General features: G+C 38.9%; 1 protein-coding gene across 10 annotated transcripts in view; it reads right to left on the bottom strand.

Moving 5' to 3' along the window:
* Nucleotides 1-23,072, bottom strand: part of Wnk3 (WNK lysine deficient protein kinase 3) — a 151,418-nt gene that overhangs the window by 68,276 nt on the left and 60,070 nt on the right. For all 10 annotated transcript variants that reach the window (XM_006528871.4, XM_006528870.4, XM_006528872.4 and 7 more), the window contains 4 exons: nucleotides 21,467-21,686; nucleotides 18,680-18,974; nucleotides 15,285-15,385; nucleotides 14,883-15,026 (listed from right to left, as the gene is read on the bottom strand). In XM_006528871.4, the coding sequence (XP_006528934.1) occupies nucleotides 14,883-15,026; nucleotides 15,285-15,385; nucleotides 18,680-18,974; nucleotides 21,467-21,686 (760 nt within the window). The remainder of the gene's footprint in view (nucleotides 1-14,882; nucleotides 15,027-15,284; nucleotides 15,386-18,679; nucleotides 18,975-21,466; nucleotides 21,687-23,072) is intronic.

The raw sequence follows: 23,072 nt of genomic DNA, 5'->3' as shown, positions 1-23,072 counted from the left end.
TGAATGACACATGCCTTTAATACCAGCACTTGTGGACTGGGGGTGAGGCAGAGACAGGCTGATCTCTGTGAGTTCAAGATCAGCCTGGTCTACAAAGTGAGTTCCAGGACAGCCAGAGATACATAGAGAAACCCTGCCTTGAAAAAAAAATACCCGAAAAAGAAAATGTAAAAATTCTTTAAAAATTTAACCATAAAAATGAAAAGTAAAAGATGGGCAAGATATTTGAGCCATTATTTGCCTGAAGAAGATAAGATATAAAAAGGCACTAAAATTATATGAAAAGATGTTCTCCACCAGCAGTGTTCAAAAATATACAAATCAAAACTACATGGAGACAGCTTTTCAGACCTACAAAGAGGGCCATAATCAGAAAGGTTTGTTAAACCATGTGGAGATGGCAATATGTTTTCAACAAATTGTGCTGAAATTATAGGATATGAAAAAGAGCATTCACCCTCTATACACAATTCATAAAAACTAATTGAAAATGTACAGACATCAACATAAGACATCCCTGCCCTGCGTTCCATCCACTGGATGAAACACAGGGCCCCTAATGAAGGAGCTAGAGAAAGTACCCAAGGAGCTAAAGGGGTCTGCAACCCTATAGGTGGATCAACCATATGAACTAACCAGTAACCTCCAGAACTATGTATCTAGTTGCATATGTAGCAGAGGATGGCCTAGTAGGCCAACAACGGGAGGAAAGGCCCTTGCCTTGGTCTTGCCAAGATCATACACCCCAGTGTAGGGGAATGCCAGGGCCAGAAAGCCGGAGTGGGTGGGTTGGGGAGCAGGGCGGGGGAAGGGTATAGGGGGCTTTGGGGATAGCATTTGAAATGTTTAATATTTTAATATTTAAAAGACAATATCTAATACAAAAAAAGAGAGACATCCTCTGCCCTGGGAAAAAAATAAAAATCATTGCAAAGCATCTTTGGAACTTAGGTACAAAGGTTTCTTGGGTCACACAAAGCAATAACCGCAAGAAGTAGTTTTCCAGAATTAGATTCCTCAAATTAAACACTTTGTCTCATAACTGAGAACATTATAAAAATGAATGGGCAAACCACAGATTGTAGAATATATATGTAAAATATATTTATAATATGTGTAAATTTTACACACACACACACCTGACACGGGGATAGTGTCATGATGAATGTGTAAAACACTCCTACAAGTCAATAACAAAAGATAAGAGCAAAATAAGATGGGCAAATGAAGCAAACACTTAACAAAATGTATAGAATGACAAATACATGAAAAGATATTCAGACATCAGGAACACAAAACCACATGAGGGTTAAGAGCCTCTCAACTGCTCTTACTGAGCTTCAGTTACCAGTATGCACACAAGGCAGCTTATAACCACTTGTGACTCTGGTTCCAGGCAATTTGATGCCTCTGGCCTCCAAGGTTATCTGCACACACTTGAGTGCTCGCACACACACACACACACACACACACACGTGTACACATAGTTTAAAATAAATATTATTTGAAACCACAATGAGACTCTACTAACATCTAATGTCCACCAGAGTCACTAAAACGAAAAACACCAAGCAAGACATTGTGGCACATGCTTGTAATCCCAAAACTTGGGAAGTGGAGGCAGGAGAATCACAAATCCAGGCCTAGTAAAAGCTATGTAACAAAGTCAAGACCCTGTCTTTGAAAAAAAATTTGTTTTTTAAGATACCACATATTAGTCAGAGTGAGGAACTCTCAATACATTGCTATGAGAATTCAAAATGGTACAGGCAACTTGGAATACTATTAATTTCTTTCCCTCCCTCTTTCCCTTCCTTGCCTTCCCTCTTCTTCTCCTCCCTCCTTTATTTCTCCTTCAGCTGAACAGGGTCTTACTATGCAGTCCTGGCTAGCCTGAAACTTGCTATGTAGACCATGCTGGCCTCAAACTTGCAGCGATCTATCTACCTACTCCTGTCTCCAGAGTGCTATGTTTGAAGGCATCTACTACCATGCCTGGCAGATTTCTTTAAAAGTACAGTAACAAAACAACATAACTACTTAATCCATGCTCCAATAAAACATATTCCTAGCTATTATCCATATAAATAACAATATGCTCACAAAACGGCTTATGTAAGAATGTTCAGAGCAGTTTTATTCATATTAGCCATAAATGTCAGAAAATATTCAAGTACTAAAAAAGTCAATAGATCAACACATTTATTATATTCATAAGAAGAACTATTCTGCGGTAAAACAGTGAGCTACTTCTATACACAAAATGGCTCAATCTCAAAAATATGTTCAGTGAGGGAAGCCTTACCAAGTATACACACACACACACACACACACACACACACACACACACACATATATATATTGTATTATTCAATACAGACTAAAAGAGACTACACTCACCTATGGTTAAGAAAAAAAAATAACTGGTGATTGACATTGATGTAGAGTGTAGAAGACTTACTAAAAAGAGGCATGAGAGAACTTTCTGAAGTAATCAATGCAGAATATGTATTCTATGTTCGTAGGCAAGCTGTGACCTATGGGACAAATCTAGTGAACCACCTATTTTTGCAAACTAAGCTTTATTGGAAGACAGTGATGCTAGTATGCTTACAATCTATCTATGATTCCTTTCATGTATAAAATAGCACAACTAAAGAAGTTGCACCAAAGATTATAAGCTATACAAATCTTAAGCCACTGTCTAGATTTTTACAGGAAGTTTATCAATGTGTGAAATATACCCATCCTGACAATAGCTTTGGTTGCATATATGCTTTGGCTGCTTAGCATTTGTCAAAATTTACTGAATTATGATGTATGTTTTTTACTGGATATAAATTTAAACAAAAAATACTGATTCCTACTTAAGGATACCTATGTTACAGTTAAATTACTTCACCTTTGAAATGCATCAGGAAATAAGATGGCAATAAAACAATGAAGTAATATTCTGTATCAAATAGAAAAGCTACAGCCTTCAAGCTCAACCTGATTACCAAAGTAGGCTTGTAATAGAGAATTATATAACAAAAATTAATTATACAATTTAAGATATAAGGTTATATTCACCTATTCTGATCTCTAAAGATTTTCAAATAAGTTGCCAGGGAATATCTTAATTATGGAGAGGAAATACAAAACACATGAAATCTGCCCAAAGAGAGATATTCTGATTCAAAATGCCTTATGGACCCATTTATTTCAAATAACTCAATCCTAGAACACTATGTCCTATGTAAAGAAACTACTACTGCAAAAATACAGCTTTGCCTATTCTTGTTTGGAATCAGTGTGTACATACTGGAATTCATTATTACTTATGTCCTTAATAAAAATGGACTTTTATAAAACATAAAATACCTGAGGTAATAGCTCTTTGAAATAGTAATATATCATCACTAGAAAATAACTCATAGCACAACACATCTTTTACCAATGGACCACACAGCATTCTATTAACTCAATAATTAATCAGATTTTTAGAGACATCTAAAGCAGAGCAAACAAGCAAAACAAGGAGAAAGAATAAATTCTTTCCTTTAACTAATTAAATCAATTCATAAGTTAACTTATTAACATTACTCTAATTCCGGCCCGGGATGATAATTATCTAACAAAAGAGCTGGGCAGTCTTATAATTGTGTTCGCAGTCTCTGAAGCCAAGTAACCTGGATTTAAGTGCAGGCTATCTTTTATGGTACAAGGGGCATTACTTAGCCTCTCTGATTATTATCTTCATTACTTGTAAAATAAGAGTAATAGGACTCCTAGGACTAATATGGAGGAAATGCATGTAAGAAGGCTTTTAGAATAGTGTTGAGGAGTTGGGGAGGTAGCTTAGTGGTAGAGCACTCATCTACCATGTGTGAGGGCCTGTGTTCAGTCCCCAAAACCACATTAAGAAAGAAGCAAAACCGACATATTCAAAGAACAGAGAATCCTAAAATGAAATAAAAATGGCTAAGAAATATCTTTTTAAAATGCTTATGGACCCTAGTAATTAGAAAAATGCAAAAAGAAAACAACTTTGAAGTTTCATCTTAATTCCAATTAGAATGACAAAGGTCAATAAAACAACCAACAACAAATGTTGGAGAGGATGTGGGGACAAGTGTACACTTGTTGGTGGGTTGCACACTTGTTCAACCACTCTGGAAGTCAATGTGGAGAATCCTCAAAAAGGTAAAAATAAATATACTATATAATCCAGCTCTACCACTCCTTGACATATGCTCAAAGGACTTAATATTGCTACTCCATAGGCACTTTCTCAGTCATGTTCAATGATGCTCTGATCAGGATAACTAGAAAATAGAAACGGACTAGATGTTCTTCACCTGATAAAGAGATAATGAAAATATTGCATGTACACTATGGAACACTATTCAGCTGTATAGAAACATAAAATCATGAGTTTGCATATAAATAGACAGAACTAGAAAAGAGTAAGGTAACTCAGACCCAGAAAGACAAATATTACATGTACTCTTCTCATGTGAGGTTCCCAGCTCCAAATCCTTAGATGGAATATAACCTGGGTTAACTGCAGAAACTAGGAAAGTAAAAAGAGAGCACTGTGTGCACAGGGGAATGCCAGGGCCAAGAAGCAGGAGTGGGTGGGTAGGGGAGCAGGGCGGAGGGAGGGTATAGGGAACTTTCGGGATAGCATTTGAAATGTATATGAAGAAAATATCTAATAATAAATAAATAAATAAATAAATAAAACTCAAGACTACATGAAACTCTTTTGAGTTGTTGGTAAGTGTTGTCCAAGAGACTCCTGAAGTATTATAGGCTACTGCTGTTGCCCTTGGATGCCCCCCAGAGGTAGAAGGTAAGTGTCTATTGTTGAAGACACCTGGCACCTCAGACACAGAGCCCAGAAGTCCCTGAGTTGGAACTGATATAAAATCCTCCTTCCTGAGGACTAGCTGTTAGGGTGCTAGAAAGAACCATGCAGGTTTTCCAAGGTGGGAAGCAACCAGAAGTTCTGCCTGGCTATGATAACCTTTGAAGTACAAGAACCAGCAAGGCACGATATTTTTAAGGGTATGATAGTGACATGCATATTTGGTGATAAGCAGCTCTCTAATTGGACTTAAGGCTTACTCAACCAGAGGAAAATCATGATTGGTACTGAAGCCTAGTCAACTACCAATCCAAAAGCAGAGTTGTGGAGCCCAATCACAATGGATACCTAGATTCAGGGGTCATAGTGGAAGAGGTACAGAAAGACTGTATCAGCAAGAGGATCACAGAGGTTGCTATGAGATTGTATCTCCTAGTAATGTCATAAGGTCTCACCAACATGACTTCCTAAACATGAGCTGAACAAGGACAACAACAGACATAAATGCCAAAGTGGACAGGGAAAAAGTTCATGAGGCTTCAATCCTAGACAAAGAACCACAGGCAACCACAGAATGCAGAGAATTGGAGAAATTGTCCTCACCCAAAACATATACATACATGTAAATCATCATATGGATTGAGCAGGTTCTATTTATATGTTGAGGAATATACACATACGCACAGTGGCGGTTTGAATGAGAATGGTCCCACAGGCTCACATATGATTGGGTAAGAAGTTTGCATGGAATATGCAGTGAACCCAATGGTTGTACAATATAAAATAGATGTTCAGGGTTGGCAGTGAATAAAAAGGCTGTGTTGAGTGTATAAGTTAGTTGTGCTAAGAAAGCAGTTTGTTCCTGGGGTTGTATCACATGGGATAGCTACTCAGAAGCCTTCAACGGGATTAAATTATTTATGTGTAATTGCAATAGATGGGACGCGTCAAACAGTATATTGTTAGGACTGTTCTAGTTTTTTCATTCATTCAACTAGCATTTACTCATTGTGTGAGGAGTTTGGTAGAATGAATACCTAATGTTCATACCTGGTACCTGTTAGATTATTTAGTGAAAATGTTACCATGTAGCATTTTTAAAGTCTGTTTGGAATAGTCCCAATAAAATGGGACTGATATATGCACTTACAATTTTAATTTTTCTTACATTAGCACCAGGAACAACAGCTGGCCCTTAGAACAGATAGAAAACTTCAGCCAAACCCATGACTTTGGACCTACATGTACTACCATATTTAGCTTGAGTATGCATTTTAAATATGCAAATAAAACTTTCAAAAACTTTTAAAAATACAAATACATTCTAAACACATACTATATTTAAGCATTTGAACATAGGTTAAAGTTAAGCATAAGTTCAGCATATAGGATAGGCTTTGAAAGAAATGAATGTGAGCATATCATTTATAAATATTGCCCAAACACTCAACTGTATCTATAGACCAAGCTTACCCCCAACATATTTTAAATGATTCTGTAATTTTTAAAGTGTATATTTGCTTTCTTTTACAAGATTATGAGCTCTTTGAGGGTAAGAATAAGATCTTTTCTTACTTTATTTCCTCCGAAGGAAGTAGTCATCAAAAGTCTATTGATAAACTAAAGATAACTATAGGTCAATTTCTTTTTTTTTTTTTTTTTTTCTTGCAAACTAACAGTTTTAATTTCTCATAAACTATTAACAAGTTTTAATTTGGGGCTTTTATAAGTGTATAAATGCCCTTTGTACAATAATTTACAGAAATAATTTAACGTAAAATTACAAAAAAAATGATGTCCTCTATCCAAATGATTTGCTTGATAAAGCCTACAGCCTTTTGTTGTATTATTAATTCCAGTTACTATATGTCCAGTGAGCACTACTTTGAGAAAAATGTCCAGCTCCTTTATTTGAAAAATTATTTAAAACAATACTTTAGATTTGGCTTTAGTGCAACATCAATACTATTCTGGATAAGTAACATAATATTGTGTCTGAGCTTTGGAGGAAATATGAAAGCAGCAGATATGACCTCGTAGACCTTCAGATTCATTGCTTTCACCTGAAACGTGTGCCTTCAAATCTAAGGACCCTGTGTTTTTCTCCTCTTGGTATCAGAACTAAGAGATCAGTGACCCAGTAACTTTTCTTGTCTTTAAATCATTTTAGCTTCGTACCTTTTTTTTTTTTTTTTTCCATTTTTTATTAGGTATTTAGCTCATTTACATTTCCAATGCTATACCAAAAGTCCCCCTTACCCACCCACCCCCACTCCCCTACCCACCCACTCCCCCCCTTTGGCCCTGGCGTTCCCCTGTACCGGGGCACACAAAGTCTGCGTGTCCAATGGGCCTCTCTTTCCAGTGATGGCCGACTAGGCCATCTTTTGATACATATGCAGCTAGAGTCAAGAGCTCAGGGGTACTGGTTAGTTCATAATGTTGTTCCACCTATAGGGTTGAAGATCCCTTTAGCTCCTTGGGTACTTTCTCTAGCTCCTCCATTGGGAGCCCTGTGATCCATCCATTAGCTGACTGTGAGCATCCACTTCTGTGTTTGCTAGGCCCCGGCATAGTCTCACAAGAGACAGCTACATCTGGGTCCTTTCGATAAAATCTTGCTAGTATATGCAATGGTGTCAGCGTTTGGATGCTGATTATGGGGTGGATCCCTGGATATGGCAGTCTCTACATGGTCCATCCTTTCATCTCAGCTCCAAACTTTGTTTCTGTAACTCCTTCCATGGGTGTTTTGTTCCCACTTCTAAGGAGGGGCATAGTGTCCACACTTCAGTCTTCATTTTTCTTGAGTTTCATGTGTTTAGGAAATTGTATCTTATATCGTGGGTATCCTAGGTTTTGGGCTAGTATCCACTTATCAGTGAGTACATATTGTGTGAGTTCCTTTGTGATTGTGTTACCTCACTCAGGATGATGCTCTCCATGTCCATCCATTTGGCTAGGAATTTCATAAATTCATTCTTTTTAATAGCTGAGTAGTACTCCATTGTGTAGATGTACCACATTTTCTGTATCCATTCCTCTGTTGAGGGGCATCTGGGTTCTTTCCAGTTTCTGGCTATTATAAATAAGGCTGCTATGAACATAGTGGAGCATGTGTCCTTCTTACCAGTTGGGGCTTCTTCTGGATATATGCCCAGGAGAGGTATTGCTGGATCCTCCGGTAGTACTATGTCCAATTTTCTGAGGAACCGCCAGACTGATTTCCAGAGTGGTTGTACAAGCCTGCAATCCCACCAACAATGGAGGAGTGTTCCTCTTTCTCCACATCCTCGCCAGCATCTGCTGTCACCTGAATTTTTGATCTTAGCCATTCTCACTGGTGTGAGGTGGAATCTCAGGGTTGTTTTGATTTGCATTTCCCTGATGATTAAGGATGTTGAACATTTTTTCAGGTGCTTCTCTGCCATTCGGTATTCCTCAGGTGAGAATTCTTTGTTCAGTTCTGAGCCCCATTTTTTAAGGGGGTTATTTGATTTTCTGAGGTCCACCTTCTTGAGTTCTTTATATATGTTGGATATTAGTCCCCTATCTGATTTAGGATAGGTAAAGATCCTTTCCCAGTCTGTTGGTGGTCTTTTTGTCTTATAGACAGTGTCTTTTGCCTTGCAGAAACTTTGGAGTTTCATTAGGTCCCATTTGTCAATTCTCGATCTTACAGCACAAGCCATTGCTGTTCTGTTCAGGAATTTTTCCCCTGTGCCCATATCTTCAAGGCTTTTCCCCACTTTCTCCTCTATAAGTTTCAGTGTCTCTGGTTTTATGTGAAGTTCCTTGATCCACTTAGATTTGACCTTAGTACAAGGAGATAAGTATGGATCGATTCGCATTCTTCTACATGATAACAACCAGTTGTGCCAGCACCAATTGTTGAAAATGCTGTCTTTCTTCCACTGGATGGTTTTGGCTCCCTTGTCGAAGATCAAGTGACCATAGGTGTGTGGGTTCATTTCTGGGTCTTCAATTCTATTCCATTGGTCCACTTGTCTGTCTCTATACCAGTACCATGCAGTTTTTATCACAATTGCTCTGTAGTAAAGCTTTAGGTCAGGCATGGTGATTCCACCAGAGGTTCTTTTATCCTTGAGAAGAGTTTTTGCTATCCTCGGTTTTTTGTTATTCCAGATGAATTTGCAAATTGCTCCTTCTAATTCGTTGAAGAATTGAGTTGGAATTTTAATGGGGATTGCATTGAATCTGTAGATTGCTTTTGGCAAGATAGCCATTTTTACAATGTTGGTCCTGCCAATCCATGAGCATGGGAGATCTTTCCATCTTCTGAGATCTTCTTTAATTTCTTTCTTCAGGGACTTGAAGTTTTTATCATACAGATCTTTCACTTCCTTCGTTAGAGTCACGCCGAGATATTTTATATTATTTGTGGCTATTGAGAAGGGTGTTGTTTCCCTAATTTCTTTCTCAGCCTGTTTATTCTTTGTGTAGAGAAAGGCCATTGACTTGTTTGAGTTAATTTTATATCCAGCTACTTCACCGAAGCTGTTTATCAGGTTTAGGAGTTCTCTGTTGGAATTTTTAGGGTCACTTATATATACTATCATATCATCTGCAAAAAGTGATATTTTGACTTCCTCTTTTCCAATTTGTATCCCCTTGATCTCCTTTTGTTGTCGAATTGCTCTGGCTAATACTTCAAGTACTATGTTGAAAAGGTAGGGAGAAAGTGGGCAGCCTTGTCTAGTCCCTGATTTTAGTGGGATTGCTTCCAGCTTCTCTCCATTTACTTTGATGTTGGCTACTGGTTTGCTGTAGATTGCTTTTATCATGTTTAGGTATTGGCCTTGAATTCCTGATCTTTCCAGAACTTTTATCATGAATGGGTGTTGGATCTTGTCAAATGCTTTTTCTGCATCTAACGAGATGATCATGTGGTTTTTGTCTTTGAGTTTGTTTATATAATGGATTACATTGATGGATTTTCGTATATTAAACCATCCCTGCATCCCTGGAATAAAACCTACTTGGTCAGGATGGATGATTGCTTTAATGTGTTCTTGGATTCGGTTAGCGAGAATTTTATTAAGGATTTTTGCATCGATGTTCATAAGAGAAATTGGTCTGAAGTTCTCTATCTTTGTTGGATCTTTCTGTGGTTTAGGTATCAGAGTAATAGTGGCTTCATAAAATGAGTTGGGTAGAATACCTTCTACTTCTATCTTGTGAAAAAGTTTGTGCAGAACTGGAGTTAGATCTTCTTTGAAGGTCTGATAGAACTCTGCACTAAACCCGTCTGGTCCTGGGCTTTTTTTGGCTGGGAGACTATTAATAACTGCTTCTATTTCTTTAGGGGATATGGGACTGTTTAGAAGGTCAACTTGATCCTGATTCAACTTTGGTACCTGGTATCTGTCCAGAAATTTGTCCATTTCGTCCAGGTTTTCCAGTTTTGTTGAGTATAGCCTTTTGTAGAAGGATCTGATGGTGTTTTGGATTTCTTCAGGATCTGTTGTTATGTCTCCCTTTTCATTTCTGATTTTGTTAATTAGGATTTTGTCCCTGTGCCCTTTAGTGAGTCTAGCTAAGGGTTTATCTATCTTGTTGATTTTCTCAAAGAACCAACTCCTCGTTTGGTTAATTCTTTGAATAGTTCTTCTTGTTTCCACTTGGTTGATTTCACCCCTGAGTTTGATTATTTCCTGCCGTCTACTCCTCTTGGGTGAATTTGCTTCCTTTTTTTCTAGAGCTTTTAGATGTGTTGTCAAGCTGCTAGTATGTGCTCTCTCCCGTTTTTTCTTGAAGGCACTCATAGCTATGAGTTTCCCTCTTAGAAATGCTTTCATTGTGTCCCAAAGGTTTGGGTACGTTGTGGCTTCATTTTCATTAAACTCTAAAAAGTCTTTAATTTCTTTCTTTATTCCTTCCTTGACCAAGGTATCATTGAGAAGAGTGTTGTTCAGTTTCCATGTGAATGTTGGCTTTCTGTTATTTATTTTGTTATTGAAGATCAGCCTTAGTGCATGGTGATCTGATAGGATACATGGGACAATTTCAATATTTTTGAATCTGTTGAGGCCTGATTTGTGACCTATTATGTGGTCAATTTTGGAGAAGGTACCATGAGGTGCTGAGAAGAAGGTATATCCTTTTGTTTTAGGGTAAAATGTTCTGTAGATATCTGTCAGATCCATTTGTTTCATCACTTCTGTTAGTTTCAGTGTGTCCCTGTTTAGTTTCTGTTTCCATGATCTGTCCATTGGTGAAAGTGGTGTGTTGAAGTCTCCCACTATTATTGTGTGAGGCGCAATGTGTGCTTTGAGCTTTACTAAAGTTTCTTTAGTGAATGTGGCTGCTCTTGTATTTGGAGCATAGATATTCAGAATTGAGAGTTCCTCTTGGAGGATTTTACCTTTGATGAGAATGAAGTGTCCCTCCTTGTCTTTTTTGATGACTTTGGGTTGGAAGTCAATCTTATCAGATATTAGGATGGCTACTCCTGCTTGTTTCTTCATACCATTTGCTTGGAAAATTGTTTTCCAGCCTTTCATTCTGAGGTAGTGTCTATCTTTTTCTCTGAGATGAGTTTCCTGTAAGCAGCAAAATGTTGGGTCTTGTTTGTGTAGCCAGTTTGTTAGTCTATGTCTTTTTATTGGCGAGTTGAGACCATTGATGTTAAGAGATATTAAGGAAAAGTAATTGTTGCTTCCTGTTATTTTAGTTGTTAAAGGTGGCATTCTGTTCTTGTGGCTGTCTTCTTTTAGGTTTGTTGAGGGATTACCTTCTTGTTTTTTCTAGGGCGTTGTTCCCGTTCTTGTATTGGTTTTTTTCTGTTATTATCCTTTGAAGGGCTGGATTCGTGGAGAGATAATGCGTGAATTTGGTTTTGTCGTGGAATACTTTGGTTTCTCCCTCTATGATAATTGAGAGTTTGGCTGGGTATAGTAGCCTGGGCTGCAGTTTGTGTTCTCTTAGTGTCTGTATAACATCTGTCCAGGCTCTTCTGGCTTTCATAGTCTCTGGTGAAAAATCTGGTGTAATTCTGATAGGCTTGCCTTTATATGTTACTTGACCTTTTTCCCTTACTGCTTTTAGTATTCTATCTTTATTTAGTGCATTTGATGTTCTGATTATTATGTGTCGGGAGGAATTTCTTTTCTGGTCCAGTCTATTTGGAGTTCTGTAGGCTTCTTGTATGTTCATATGCATCTCATTCTTTAGATTTGGGAAGTTTTCTTCAATAATTTTGTTGAAGATGTTTGCTGGACCTTTGAGTTGAAAATCTTCATTCTCATCCACTCCTATTATCCGTACGTTTGGTCTTCTTATTGTGTCCTGGATTTCCTGGATATTTTGAGTTAGGATCTTTTTGCATTTTCCATTTTCTTTGATTGTTGTGCCGATGTTCTCTATGGAATCTTCTGCACCTGAGATTCTCTCTTCCATCTCTTGTATTCTGTTGCTGATGCTCAAATCTATGGTTCCAGATTTCTTTCCTAGGGTTTCTATCTCTAGTGTTGCCTCGCTTTGAGTTTTCTTTATTGTGTCTACTTCCCTTTTTAGGTCTAGTATGGTTTTGTTCATTTCCATCACCTGTTTGTATGTTTTTTCCTCTTTTTCTGTAAGGACTTCTACCTGTTTGATTGTGTTTTCCTGTTTTTCTTTAAGGACTTGTAACTCTTTAGCAGTGTTCTCCTGTATTTCTTTAAGTGATTTATTAAAGTCCTTCTTGATGTCCTCTACCATCATCATGAGATATGCTTTTAAATCTAGGTCTAGGTTCTCAGGTGTGTTGGGGTTCCCTGGACTGGGCGAAGTGGGTGTGCTGGGTTCTGGTGATGGTGAGTGGTCTTGGTTCCTGTTAGTAAGATTCCTCCGTTTACCTTTCGCCATCTGGTAATCTCTGGAGTTAGTAGTTATAGTTGACTCTGTTTAGAGATTGTTCTTCTGGTGATTCTGTTACCGTCTATCAGCAGACCTGGGAGACAGATTCTCTCCTCTGAGTTTCAGTGCTCAGAGCACTCTCTGCTGGCAAGCTCTCTTACAGGGAAGGTGCGCAGATATCTTGTATTTGGACCTCCTCCTGGCCGAAGAAGAAGGCCCAAAACAGGACCTTTCTCAGACACTGTGTTGCTTTGGCAGTTCCCAGGTGGTACAGACTCTCACCTAAGCAGACTAAATTCCTAAGTTCCTTGGAGTCCCGGGACCAAGATGGCGACCGCTGCTGCTGTGGCTTAGGCCGCCTCCCCTGCCGGGTGGGCACCTGTCCTCCGGTCCGGAAGGTGGCCGGCTGTCCCCGGCCCACACAGGGTGCTGCCTCAGCGCCTCTGTGCTTCTGCCTGTTCCAGAAGCTGTCAGGTTCTCTGGCGCACCCTCTCACCTGTTCAGACTAATTTCCTAAGTTCGGCGGGTCTCGGACCAAGATGGCGACCGCTGCTGCTGTGGCTTAGGCCGCCTCCCCAGCCGGACGGGCACCTGTCCTCCGGTCCGGACGGTGGCTGGCTGTCCCCGGCCCACAAAGGGTGCTGCCTCAGCGCCTCTGTGCTTCCGCCTGTTCCAGAAGCTGTCAGGTTCTCTGGCGCACCCTCTCACCTGTTCAGACTAATTCCCTAAGTTCGGCGGGTCCCGGACCAAGATGGCGACCGCTGCTGCTGTGGCTTAGGTCGCCTCCCCAGCCGGGCGGGCACCTGTCCTCTGGTCCGGAAGGTGGCCGGCTGTCCCCGGCCCACACAGGGTGCTGCCTCAGCGCCTCTGTGCTTCTGCCTGTTCCAGAAGCTGTCAGGTTCTCTAGGTCAATTTCTTAAAAGAAGCAAATGCACCACATACTAACTTAAGAATATCTGAAAGCGAGCACACACCTTTAATCCCAGCACTTGGGAGGCAGAGGCAGGCAGATTTCTGAGTTCGAGGCCAGCCTGGTCTAAAAAGTAAGTTCCATGACAGCCAAGACTACATAGAGAAACCTTGTCTGGAAAAGCCAAAAAAAAAAAAAAAAAAGGAATATCGGAAAGCTCAGAGCATCTTACTCCCAGAGAGGGAAAGCACATGCATGGAGTGGAGAGTGGAACAAACAAATGTATAATGCAAGACAAAAATACAACTATGTCCAAAGTCCATGACACAAGCAACCTGAATACGACATGGATACATGAATTCACACTAAGATGGTTTACTCATTGTCATAAATGAATAATACTGTTTTTGTGCATTGCAAAATCAAAATTTTCCCAATTAAAAAAATCTAAAAGCAATCCAAGAATTTTGGTGAATGTGGCAAAAATTAGGAAAGTCTATAAAATAGTATTTTAAATTAACTGTAACAGATATTCCTCTATCATCTAATCAACCTGGAAAAATTCAATACAAAGAAAAGACTGGTTTACCAAGAAAAAGAGACAAGAGTCCCAAATAACCCTTTGGTTGCACTAATTTCTCTATTCTCCAATTATACATGTAGTATTTCTAAAGTCTACTTGCACAGTATTAGATAGGTTCTCAAGAGAAATGTACTGGGTATGAGGAAGCATGGTTAACTTTGAACCTTCAGTGGTCTTTACCTAATCTATGATTAACAGATGAAAGTTAATTGTTACTTATCAGAAAAACATAGACAATATGTTTAAGTTAATAAACAGCCTCTAAAATATAGGCCTTATGGAGGTTGGACATGGATCAGAGCACTAGCTACTCTTCCAGAAGACCTGGGTCAATTCCTAGCACCCACAACCAACTTTAAGTCCAGATCCAGGAGATCTGAAACCTTCTTCTGGTCTACAGGTACCAGGAATTCATGTGGTATAGACATACATGCAGGAAAAGCACTCATACAAATAAAATTATACTAAAATTTAACACTGAAATAAAAATACTTGTTAAAATGTGACTAAATTGCTGGGCAGTGGTGGTACACACCTTTTATCCCAGCACTCAGGCAGCAAAGGCAGGCCAATCTCTAAGTTTGAGGTCAGCCTGGATTACAGAGCAAATTTCAGATCCGACAGAGACACAGAAAAATATTGTCTTCAAAAACAACAAACAAACAAGAAATGTGCCCTACCTTTATCTGTGAGACCTTCTGGATAGTTAAGGGAGAGATTTGGGACTGTGAAACAACTCCAACTCCAGCAGCATATATGGGCATAACAGAGGACTGACCTTGAACCACAGGCAAAACTGGGGACTGAGTCAGCTTTGGCTGCTCCTGCAAGTGGTAAATAAAAGAAAACAGATAAATCCTCCAATTCACAATATAATACATACACATATATTTATATATAAGATATCAGTACATATACAGTATATACAACATATATATATATATATATATATATATATATATATATATATATAGTAGCAATTCTCTCACCCCTGAAATTTGCTAGCAATATCCTAGTAGTTGGTAAGAAGAATGTATTTGTTCTGGAACACTTATGTAAGCTTGTAGGATACTAGAAAATACCTGAGAGCTAGTTGTCTGGTTTGAAGAATAGGCTACAGTGGGATGACTTGAAGTATCTGAATGTAGAACTGGTCCAGCTGTTGGCTCAGATGAAGTGTCACCTTTAACAATGGAAATGAACAAAAAAGGTAGAAGGGAAACCATGAAGCACAATATTCAAATGGTAAAAATAACAATAAAATGTTCCTTTAATTTTTTTCTACTATGACAATCATAGAGTTTCAAATAAAATATACATACTTAATAATTAATATTTTTCAAAAGAACTAATATCACCATTGGGGAAATAGAAGATAAAAGATCACAAATCAGAGGTCAGCCTGGGGTATATGTAAGTTCAAGGATAGTGTAGGCTATAAAGCAAGGCCTGTCTCAAAACCAAACAAGTACCCAACACATAAAACTCTCATGGAAATGAAATGTTAACATTGGGATGTAAGCAACAGTTTCTTTTTCTTTGAATGCTAAGAATCAAACACAGCCTCGAACATGATGAATTCACATTCTGCTATTGAGTATTGTGCTGGCTGGTTTTGTGTATCAACTTGACACAAGCTGGAGTTATCACAGAGAAAGGAGTCTCCCTTGAGGAAATGCCTCCATGAGAACCAGCTGTAAGGCATTTTCTTAATTAGCGATCAAGTGGAGGGCCCCTTGTGGGTGGGACCATCTCTGGGCTGGTAGTCTTGGGTTCTATAAGAGAGCAGGCTGATCAGGCCAGGAGAGGCAAGCCAGTAAAGAACATCCCTCCATGGCCTCTGCATCAGCTCCAGCTCCCTGACCTGCTTGAGTTCCAGTCCTGGCTTCCTTGGTGATGAACAGCAGTGTGGAAATGTAAGCTGAATAAACCCTTTCCTCCCCAACTTGCTTCTTGGTCATGATGTTTGTGCAGGAATAGAAACGCTGACTAAGACAAGTATGTTTCCATCCCTAAAATTGTCTTTGTGTTGTGAGAGTACCCTCAAACAATAGGAGAGAAGAAGAGGTAGAAGAGAGGTTTGGAGGAATATGCTCACATGTATGTGCACAAGTACACAACTCTGGTTATCAGTGCTTAGGTACCACCTGCTTTTTTTTTTTTTTTTTTTTTTTGAGGCAGGATCTCCAATGGCCTGAAGCTCACCAAATAGGCTGGCCATCAAACATTGGGAACATGCCTCTCTCCACTTCTCTAGCACCAGGATTACAAGTGCACACCATCAAACCTGTTTTGTTTTGTTTTGTTTTGTTTTGAATTCATGTCCTGTGCAAGGCAATTACTGAGTCATCTCCCCAGCCTGACATCAAACTCTTCATCCTCCTACCTCAGCCTTCAGTGTGCTGAGATTATAGGCAGATGTTATACCCTGTCCACTTTCCACAGTCTTAAGTTTTTCTTTATAAAGCAAACTTAAAATAATCACAAAACCCAAGCATAATGGCACACGTCATTAATCCCAGCACTTGCCAGGCAGAGGCAGGAAGATCTCTGTAAATTCAAGGCCAGCCTGGTCTACAGAACAAGTTCCAAGACACCCAAAACCACACAGTTGAGACCATATGTTGAAAAACAACAACCATAAAATCACATAAACATAATTCCAGGAACTGAAGATATAGTTTTGTGATAGATTACTTGCCTATAATGCACAAGGCCTTGGCTCTACTCTAATCACTGCGAGTGAGGGGAGGGGTAGGAAACAAGAGAATAGGAGGGGAAAGGGAAGGCAAGAAACGGGGAAGAGGGAAGGGAAGAAGCTGCAGTTAGCCACAGCGATATATAGCCATAATCCCAGCACTTGGAAGACATAGGCAAGAGGATCATGAGTTTGAGGGCACAGCCTGGACTATATAGCAAGATCATCCCCAGAACAAACAAACAAAGAAGAAAAACAAAAAGAATGAGGAAGAAAATCAACTAAATTAATTTGCCAGTCATTTCATGTATATCCTAACTAATATACACTTGTTAAGATTTAAATACAAGTCTCATGGTACATAACTCCTACAGAGTGTGTAGGAAAATGCACTCCCTTTATAGAACAGCTGACAATAATGATGCAAGTACTTTTACTTTTTTACTTATTTATATTTTATTTAATTAATCATTTGCTGTTGCTGTTATTGTTTTGGCACAGTCTTCCTATGTAGTCCTGGCTGACCTGGGATTCACTATGTAGACTAAAGTGGCCTCTAACTCACAGAGATCTGCCTGCCTATGAATTCAGAGTGCTGAGATTAAAGGCCTATGGTACTATACCCTGCTATTCTGTGTTCTTTAAAAAGACAAATGAATTATAAAAAATAACCCAAAAATAAAAAGCAAAATGAAATGAAAATACTAAGGCTCTTAATATCTAGAAAACTCTTTCTTAAGAAACAAACTGTATCTTTAGTTCTAAATTTTCTTCATGAGCTTATGCTAGACTATTATAAATATTATCAATATCATTTCTCTGAACTGGAATAGTTGCTATAATATAATATTTCTGCAACTAGAACAATGGGCAAGTCACTCAATGAATTGGGATGACTACCATGTACTCCAGACTGGCCTTAAACAAGCTGAGTATTACCATGAACTTCTAATCCTCCCGCCTCCATTTTCCAAATGCTGGAATTATGGGTTAAGTGCTACCATGCCCAGTTTATATGGTGGAGAGGATCAAGTCCAGGGCTTCCTGCATACTAGGAAGTACTCTCAACTGGAACAAATTCCTAAATTTTCTTGATTTTAATATAAGGAAACTATCTGGTCTATTTCAAATGTTTTCTTTTAATTAGGTATTTTCCTCATTTACATTTCCAATGCTATCCCAAAAGTCCCCCATAACCCCCACCCACTCCCCTACCCACCCACTCCCACTTCTTGGCCCTGGCATTCCCCTGTACTGGGGCATATAAAGTTTGCACGACCAATGGGCCTCTCTTTTCAGTGATGGCTGACTAGGCCATCTTCTGCTACATATGCAACTAGAGACACGAACTCTGGAGGTACTGGCTAGTTCATAATGTTGTTCCACCCTAAAGGGTTGCAGATCCCTTTAGCTCCTTGGGTACTTTCTCTAGCTCCTCCATTGGGGGCCCTGTGATCCATCCAATAGCTGACTGTGAGCATCCACTTATGTGTTTGCTAGGCCCCAGCGTAGTCTCACTAGAGACAGCTATATCAGGGTCCTTTCAGCAAAATCTTGCTAGTGTATGCAATGGTGTCAGCGTTTGGATGCTGATTATGGGATGGATCCCTGCAGTCTATTTCAAATGTTTTTAAAGGCTTAATAGAATAATAGATGATAGAAGTACAAAAATGCTATTTAAGAAACTACATTTTCTCAAAAAACCAAAAACCAAAACCAAAACCAAAACCAAAAACAAAAACAAAAAACTTCATTTCTTTGTCTTTACAACTGTCTTACCCCTAACAGAGGAGGACTGCTGCTGTGGTTTGCCCTGTAGAAACTGCTGTCGAACATGTTGATCAACTTCTGTTTCTTCATACTCAGCTGCAGTGTGTGGACCAGGAGTAGGTTGTAAAGTTGCAGTCTGCTGTTGAGGAAGTACATTCCTCACATACTTGCACTGGGAATCCCTGCGTTCCTCCAAGCATCCAGCAGGCTTTTTTTCCCTTATCTTTTTAATCAATGTCACTCGGTCCCTAATGGACTTAGCAACAGCTTTGGAATCACTTTCATGGAAGAATCCAGACTTGACCTACAAAGAAAATATAATAAATAAATTCTTCTTTAAATTTTTAGCTTTATTTAAATCATATTTTGTATCCCAAATCCAAAATTCTAGTAAATAACTGATAATTAATAGTTGGTCTCTATATGCTTTTTAAATTGGACATGTACACATATGAGAGTCTTTAACACTTCAAGGTATGAGGCAAGAGGATCTTGTAATGGCAGTTACAAAGTCTGCCTTAAAAACCAGTAAGAGCATGCCCACTATTGACACCTCAGAAATACAGCTAAGTGAAGTGGTATTTTGTCTTGTATGAGCACATTATCTGATGCTGTAAGATGGAACAAGCTTAGTGAGAAATGAGCACTGGAAAAAAAACTTTTAAAATATATGTGGAGGAAACAGAAAAGTGGCACAGAGGAAAGGAAATTTGGAAGTGGATTGGCATCGCCCAAATAAAAATATTATCTATTAAAAAAATACAGATGAAGTTTGGAGCATAGATCAACATTCTAATCAAAGGAATGTGTGCTCTCTACACTAGCAAGATTTTGCTGAAAGGACCCAGATATGGCTGTCTCTTGTGAGACTATGCCGGGGCCTGGCAAACACAGAAGCAGATGCTCACAGTCAGCTATTGGATGGATCACAGGGCCCCCAATGGAGGAGCTAGAGAAAGTACCCAAGGAGCTGAAGGGATCTGCAATCCTATAGGTGGAACAACAATATAAACTAACCAATACCGCCCCCCCCCCCACCCACCGGAGCTCGTGTCTCTAGCTGCATATGAATCAGAAGATGGCCTAGTCGGCCATCAGAGGAAAGAGAGGCCCATTGGTCGTGCAAACTTTATATGCCTCAGTACAAGGGAACGCCAGGGCCAAGAAGTGGGAGTGGGTGGGTAGGGGAGTGGGTGGGGGAGCGTGTGGAGGACTTTGGGGATAGCATTGGAAATGTAAATGAAATAAATACCCAATTAAAAAAAAAGGAATGTGTGCTCTCATGAGAACAGTGAGAAAACAGGGAAGGAACAGGGTGAGCAGCAGAGAGGATAATTTGAAGTACCATAACATACCATGTTTAGCCCTATAGTCTGCTGGCTTGCTTTTTTAATTTTTTGTTTTTGAGACAGTATCTCAACATAAGTTGACCTTAAATTCACTATATATGTAGTTCAGAGTGACTTCTGAACTCCTTAATCTTTTAACCCTACCCCTTAAGTGTTAGGATTACTAGCATGTACCACCAAGTCCAGCCTATAGTCTGCTTCTTAAAACTTAAGGATCTATAGATCAGAAATTTCATGGTAGTTGGAAGATTATTAAAACGTTAATGAGGATGATAATCCCATCACTTGGAAGGTCGAGCCATGGGTTTGAGGGTCAGCCTGGGATACATTTTGATTACCAGTTCAATCAAAGCTATACAGCACAATCTTTTCTAGAACCAAAACAAAATTACAGAAAACAAATGAAGCACACATATACAACTTTGCTCACCTTAAAGTTCTCAATAAACTCACCTTATAGTAAATAAAATTTAAATTTACAGATCAATAAAAACAGGATTAGACATGATGTCACACACCTGAAATTCCAGCAGTGGGAGGCAAAGGAAGGAACATCAGGACTTCAAGGCCATCTTCAGCTACATAATAAGTTCCAGGCCAGTGTGGGTTATATAAAACTTAGTCTCAAACAAACAAAATCAAACAAAAATTCAAAGTAATGGAGTAATAATAATACTTTAGAACCAGTCCATGAGGCCCAACATCCAAATAATAGAAGTTCCAGAAATGAGAACCAGCAAATCATCTGCTTTCTGTACCTTTTGAGGGCTAAGATTTCTTGTGTATATGTGCATGTGCACATGAAGGCCAGAGACCAACATCAGAATTCCTCCTCTATTGCTCTTCACCTTATGTTTTGTTACAGGTTCTCTCAGTTAGTGCCTCCTACTGTCTTCCCCACGCAGAACTAGGGTTACAGAGCTACACCACACCACCTTACACAGGGGCCATGGATCCAAACTTAGGTCTGCTTGATTGTGCAACAGGTAATTTATCAATGGAACCATTTCCTCAGCCCCCAATTTTATTTTAACAAAAGCAATGTCGTAATGTTGATTATAGTGTGTGTGCAAATTTAACATATCTTGCGAATAAAAATACGTTACAATGGCATAACAATATAAATAAGGAAAACAGAAGAGGAATCTGGGAGACAGCTAGGTATGTAAAGCACTTGACATGCAAGCATGGGCACTTGAGTTTAGAACCCCAGCACCTGTACAAAAAGCAGAGCAAAAAGCACACACCTATAATCCTGCACTGGGGAGGTAAAAATACATGCATGCACAAGCATACCTGTACAAACAGAGGGAAGGTGCGATTGGGGGAGGGAAAGAGAGGAGAGCAAGCACACAGAAGAACATGAAAGGAAGAAAGCAATGAGCAGTAGAAAAGAATCTACTGGATACTATAATGTGTAGGGAAAGCATTACTAAGGTTTATTTACCATTTCATACGCTACTTCCTCAGGTGTATCTGCTTCTAAGTTGAAACTGAATTCAATAGCTTCATTGTCTTTATGTTTGCCTTTTAATTTCTTAGGATCTTCAACCCAGAGTCTTAGAGCCAAGGATGAATTTGAGCAATCATCTTCCTCTGCTAACTCCACCCTCAGTCCAGTATCCTCAGCAAAGAATGCATGGTTTAGTAAGTCCTTGATAGATAACCTAGTAAACAAAATATACTTCTCATTACCAATTCTCCCAGTCATAAGTAAGATGCAATCCTTTAAATGGTAAAAGTTAATAGTATCAAAGTGAGAATCTTAATCATTTTCTATTAATCCATTGTTTTGTTATTAAAAACTATACCTTATAATCAATTTATTATTAGGGACACAAAAATGTCAATTTCCATGAATACAAAATGATCTTAATTAAGTTCTTAACCAGTAACATATCTGATAACAAAGTCTAACACACATGAAAATATACCTAGAGAGAATTGTTAGGTTAGATTTATTAGCTTCTGGCCACTGGCTTATATTATTAGTCTAAAGTAATAGATTTTCAACAAAGGAAACTAAAAACATGTCTAAGATGTATAAACTCTAAGGTGAACTGAAAATGCAAACTCTTACAGATGTTTTAAATAGACATTACTCAACAAATATCCAGTCAGAAGGTGTGTGTAATAGCCCATTCCTATATCACAGCAGTTGCCACCTTGTGTTATTTAATCAGTGTATATTTCACTCTTTAGAAGAATGTCAGAGGTGAAGCTAATGTGGTTCAATGAAGGACAGTAGTTTCTGTCTCCCTGTGTAGCCTTGGCTGACTTTGAACTTGTCATATAGACCAGGCTGACCTTGAACACAAATAGATTAGCCTGCATTTGCATCTCAAAGTGTGGGAAGTCAAGGGATATCCTACCATGTTCTTACTTTCACCTTCTTCTCTTTCTTTTCTTTCTTCTTCTTCTTCTTCTTTTTAAATCAAAACAAAGCTGGGCGTGGTGGCGCAGGCCTTTAATCCTGGCACTTGGGAGGCAGAGGCAGGCAGATTTCTGAGTTCAAGGCCAGCCTGGTCTACAAAGTGAGTTCCAGGATAGCCAGGGATACACAGAGAAACCCTGTCTCGAAACCACCCCCCCCCCAAAAAAAAATCAAAACAGAGTCTTACTATTATAGCTCAAGCTAGCCTCAAAATCTCAATTCTTCTGTCACGGCCTCCTATGTGCTAGGATTAAAAGCATGCCCAAGCACATTCACATTCAGTGGTTTACTAGAAGTAATGAACTATAATTGTATGAGATATGTTTAAGAAAGTTCCAGGACAGCTAGAGCTAAAAAAAAAAAAAAAACAACAACAAAAAAAACCTACCTCAGAATAAACAAATAAATGAAAACATGTCTAGGGCATGTTTGGCGATGTAGCTCAGTGGTATAGTACTTATCTAGCAAGTATTAGGCCTTAAAAACAATATTTATCATATGATCCAACTATCCTAATTCTAGGTATAGAGTCAAAAAGTTTAGGAGCACAGACTTAAACATATGTCATACTCCAATGTTCATATAATATAACTCATAGTAACCAAAAGGTACTAAGGCT

Source organism: Mus musculus, chromosome X (assembly GCF_000001635.26).
Source record: "Mus musculus strain C57BL/6J chromosome X, GRCm38.p6 C57BL/6J".
In the NCBI taxonomy this organism is placed as follows: domain Eukaryota; kingdom Metazoa; phylum Chordata; class Mammalia; order Rodentia; family Muridae; genus Mus; species Mus musculus.
This window is presented reverse-complemented; position numbering and strand designations above follow the sequence as displayed.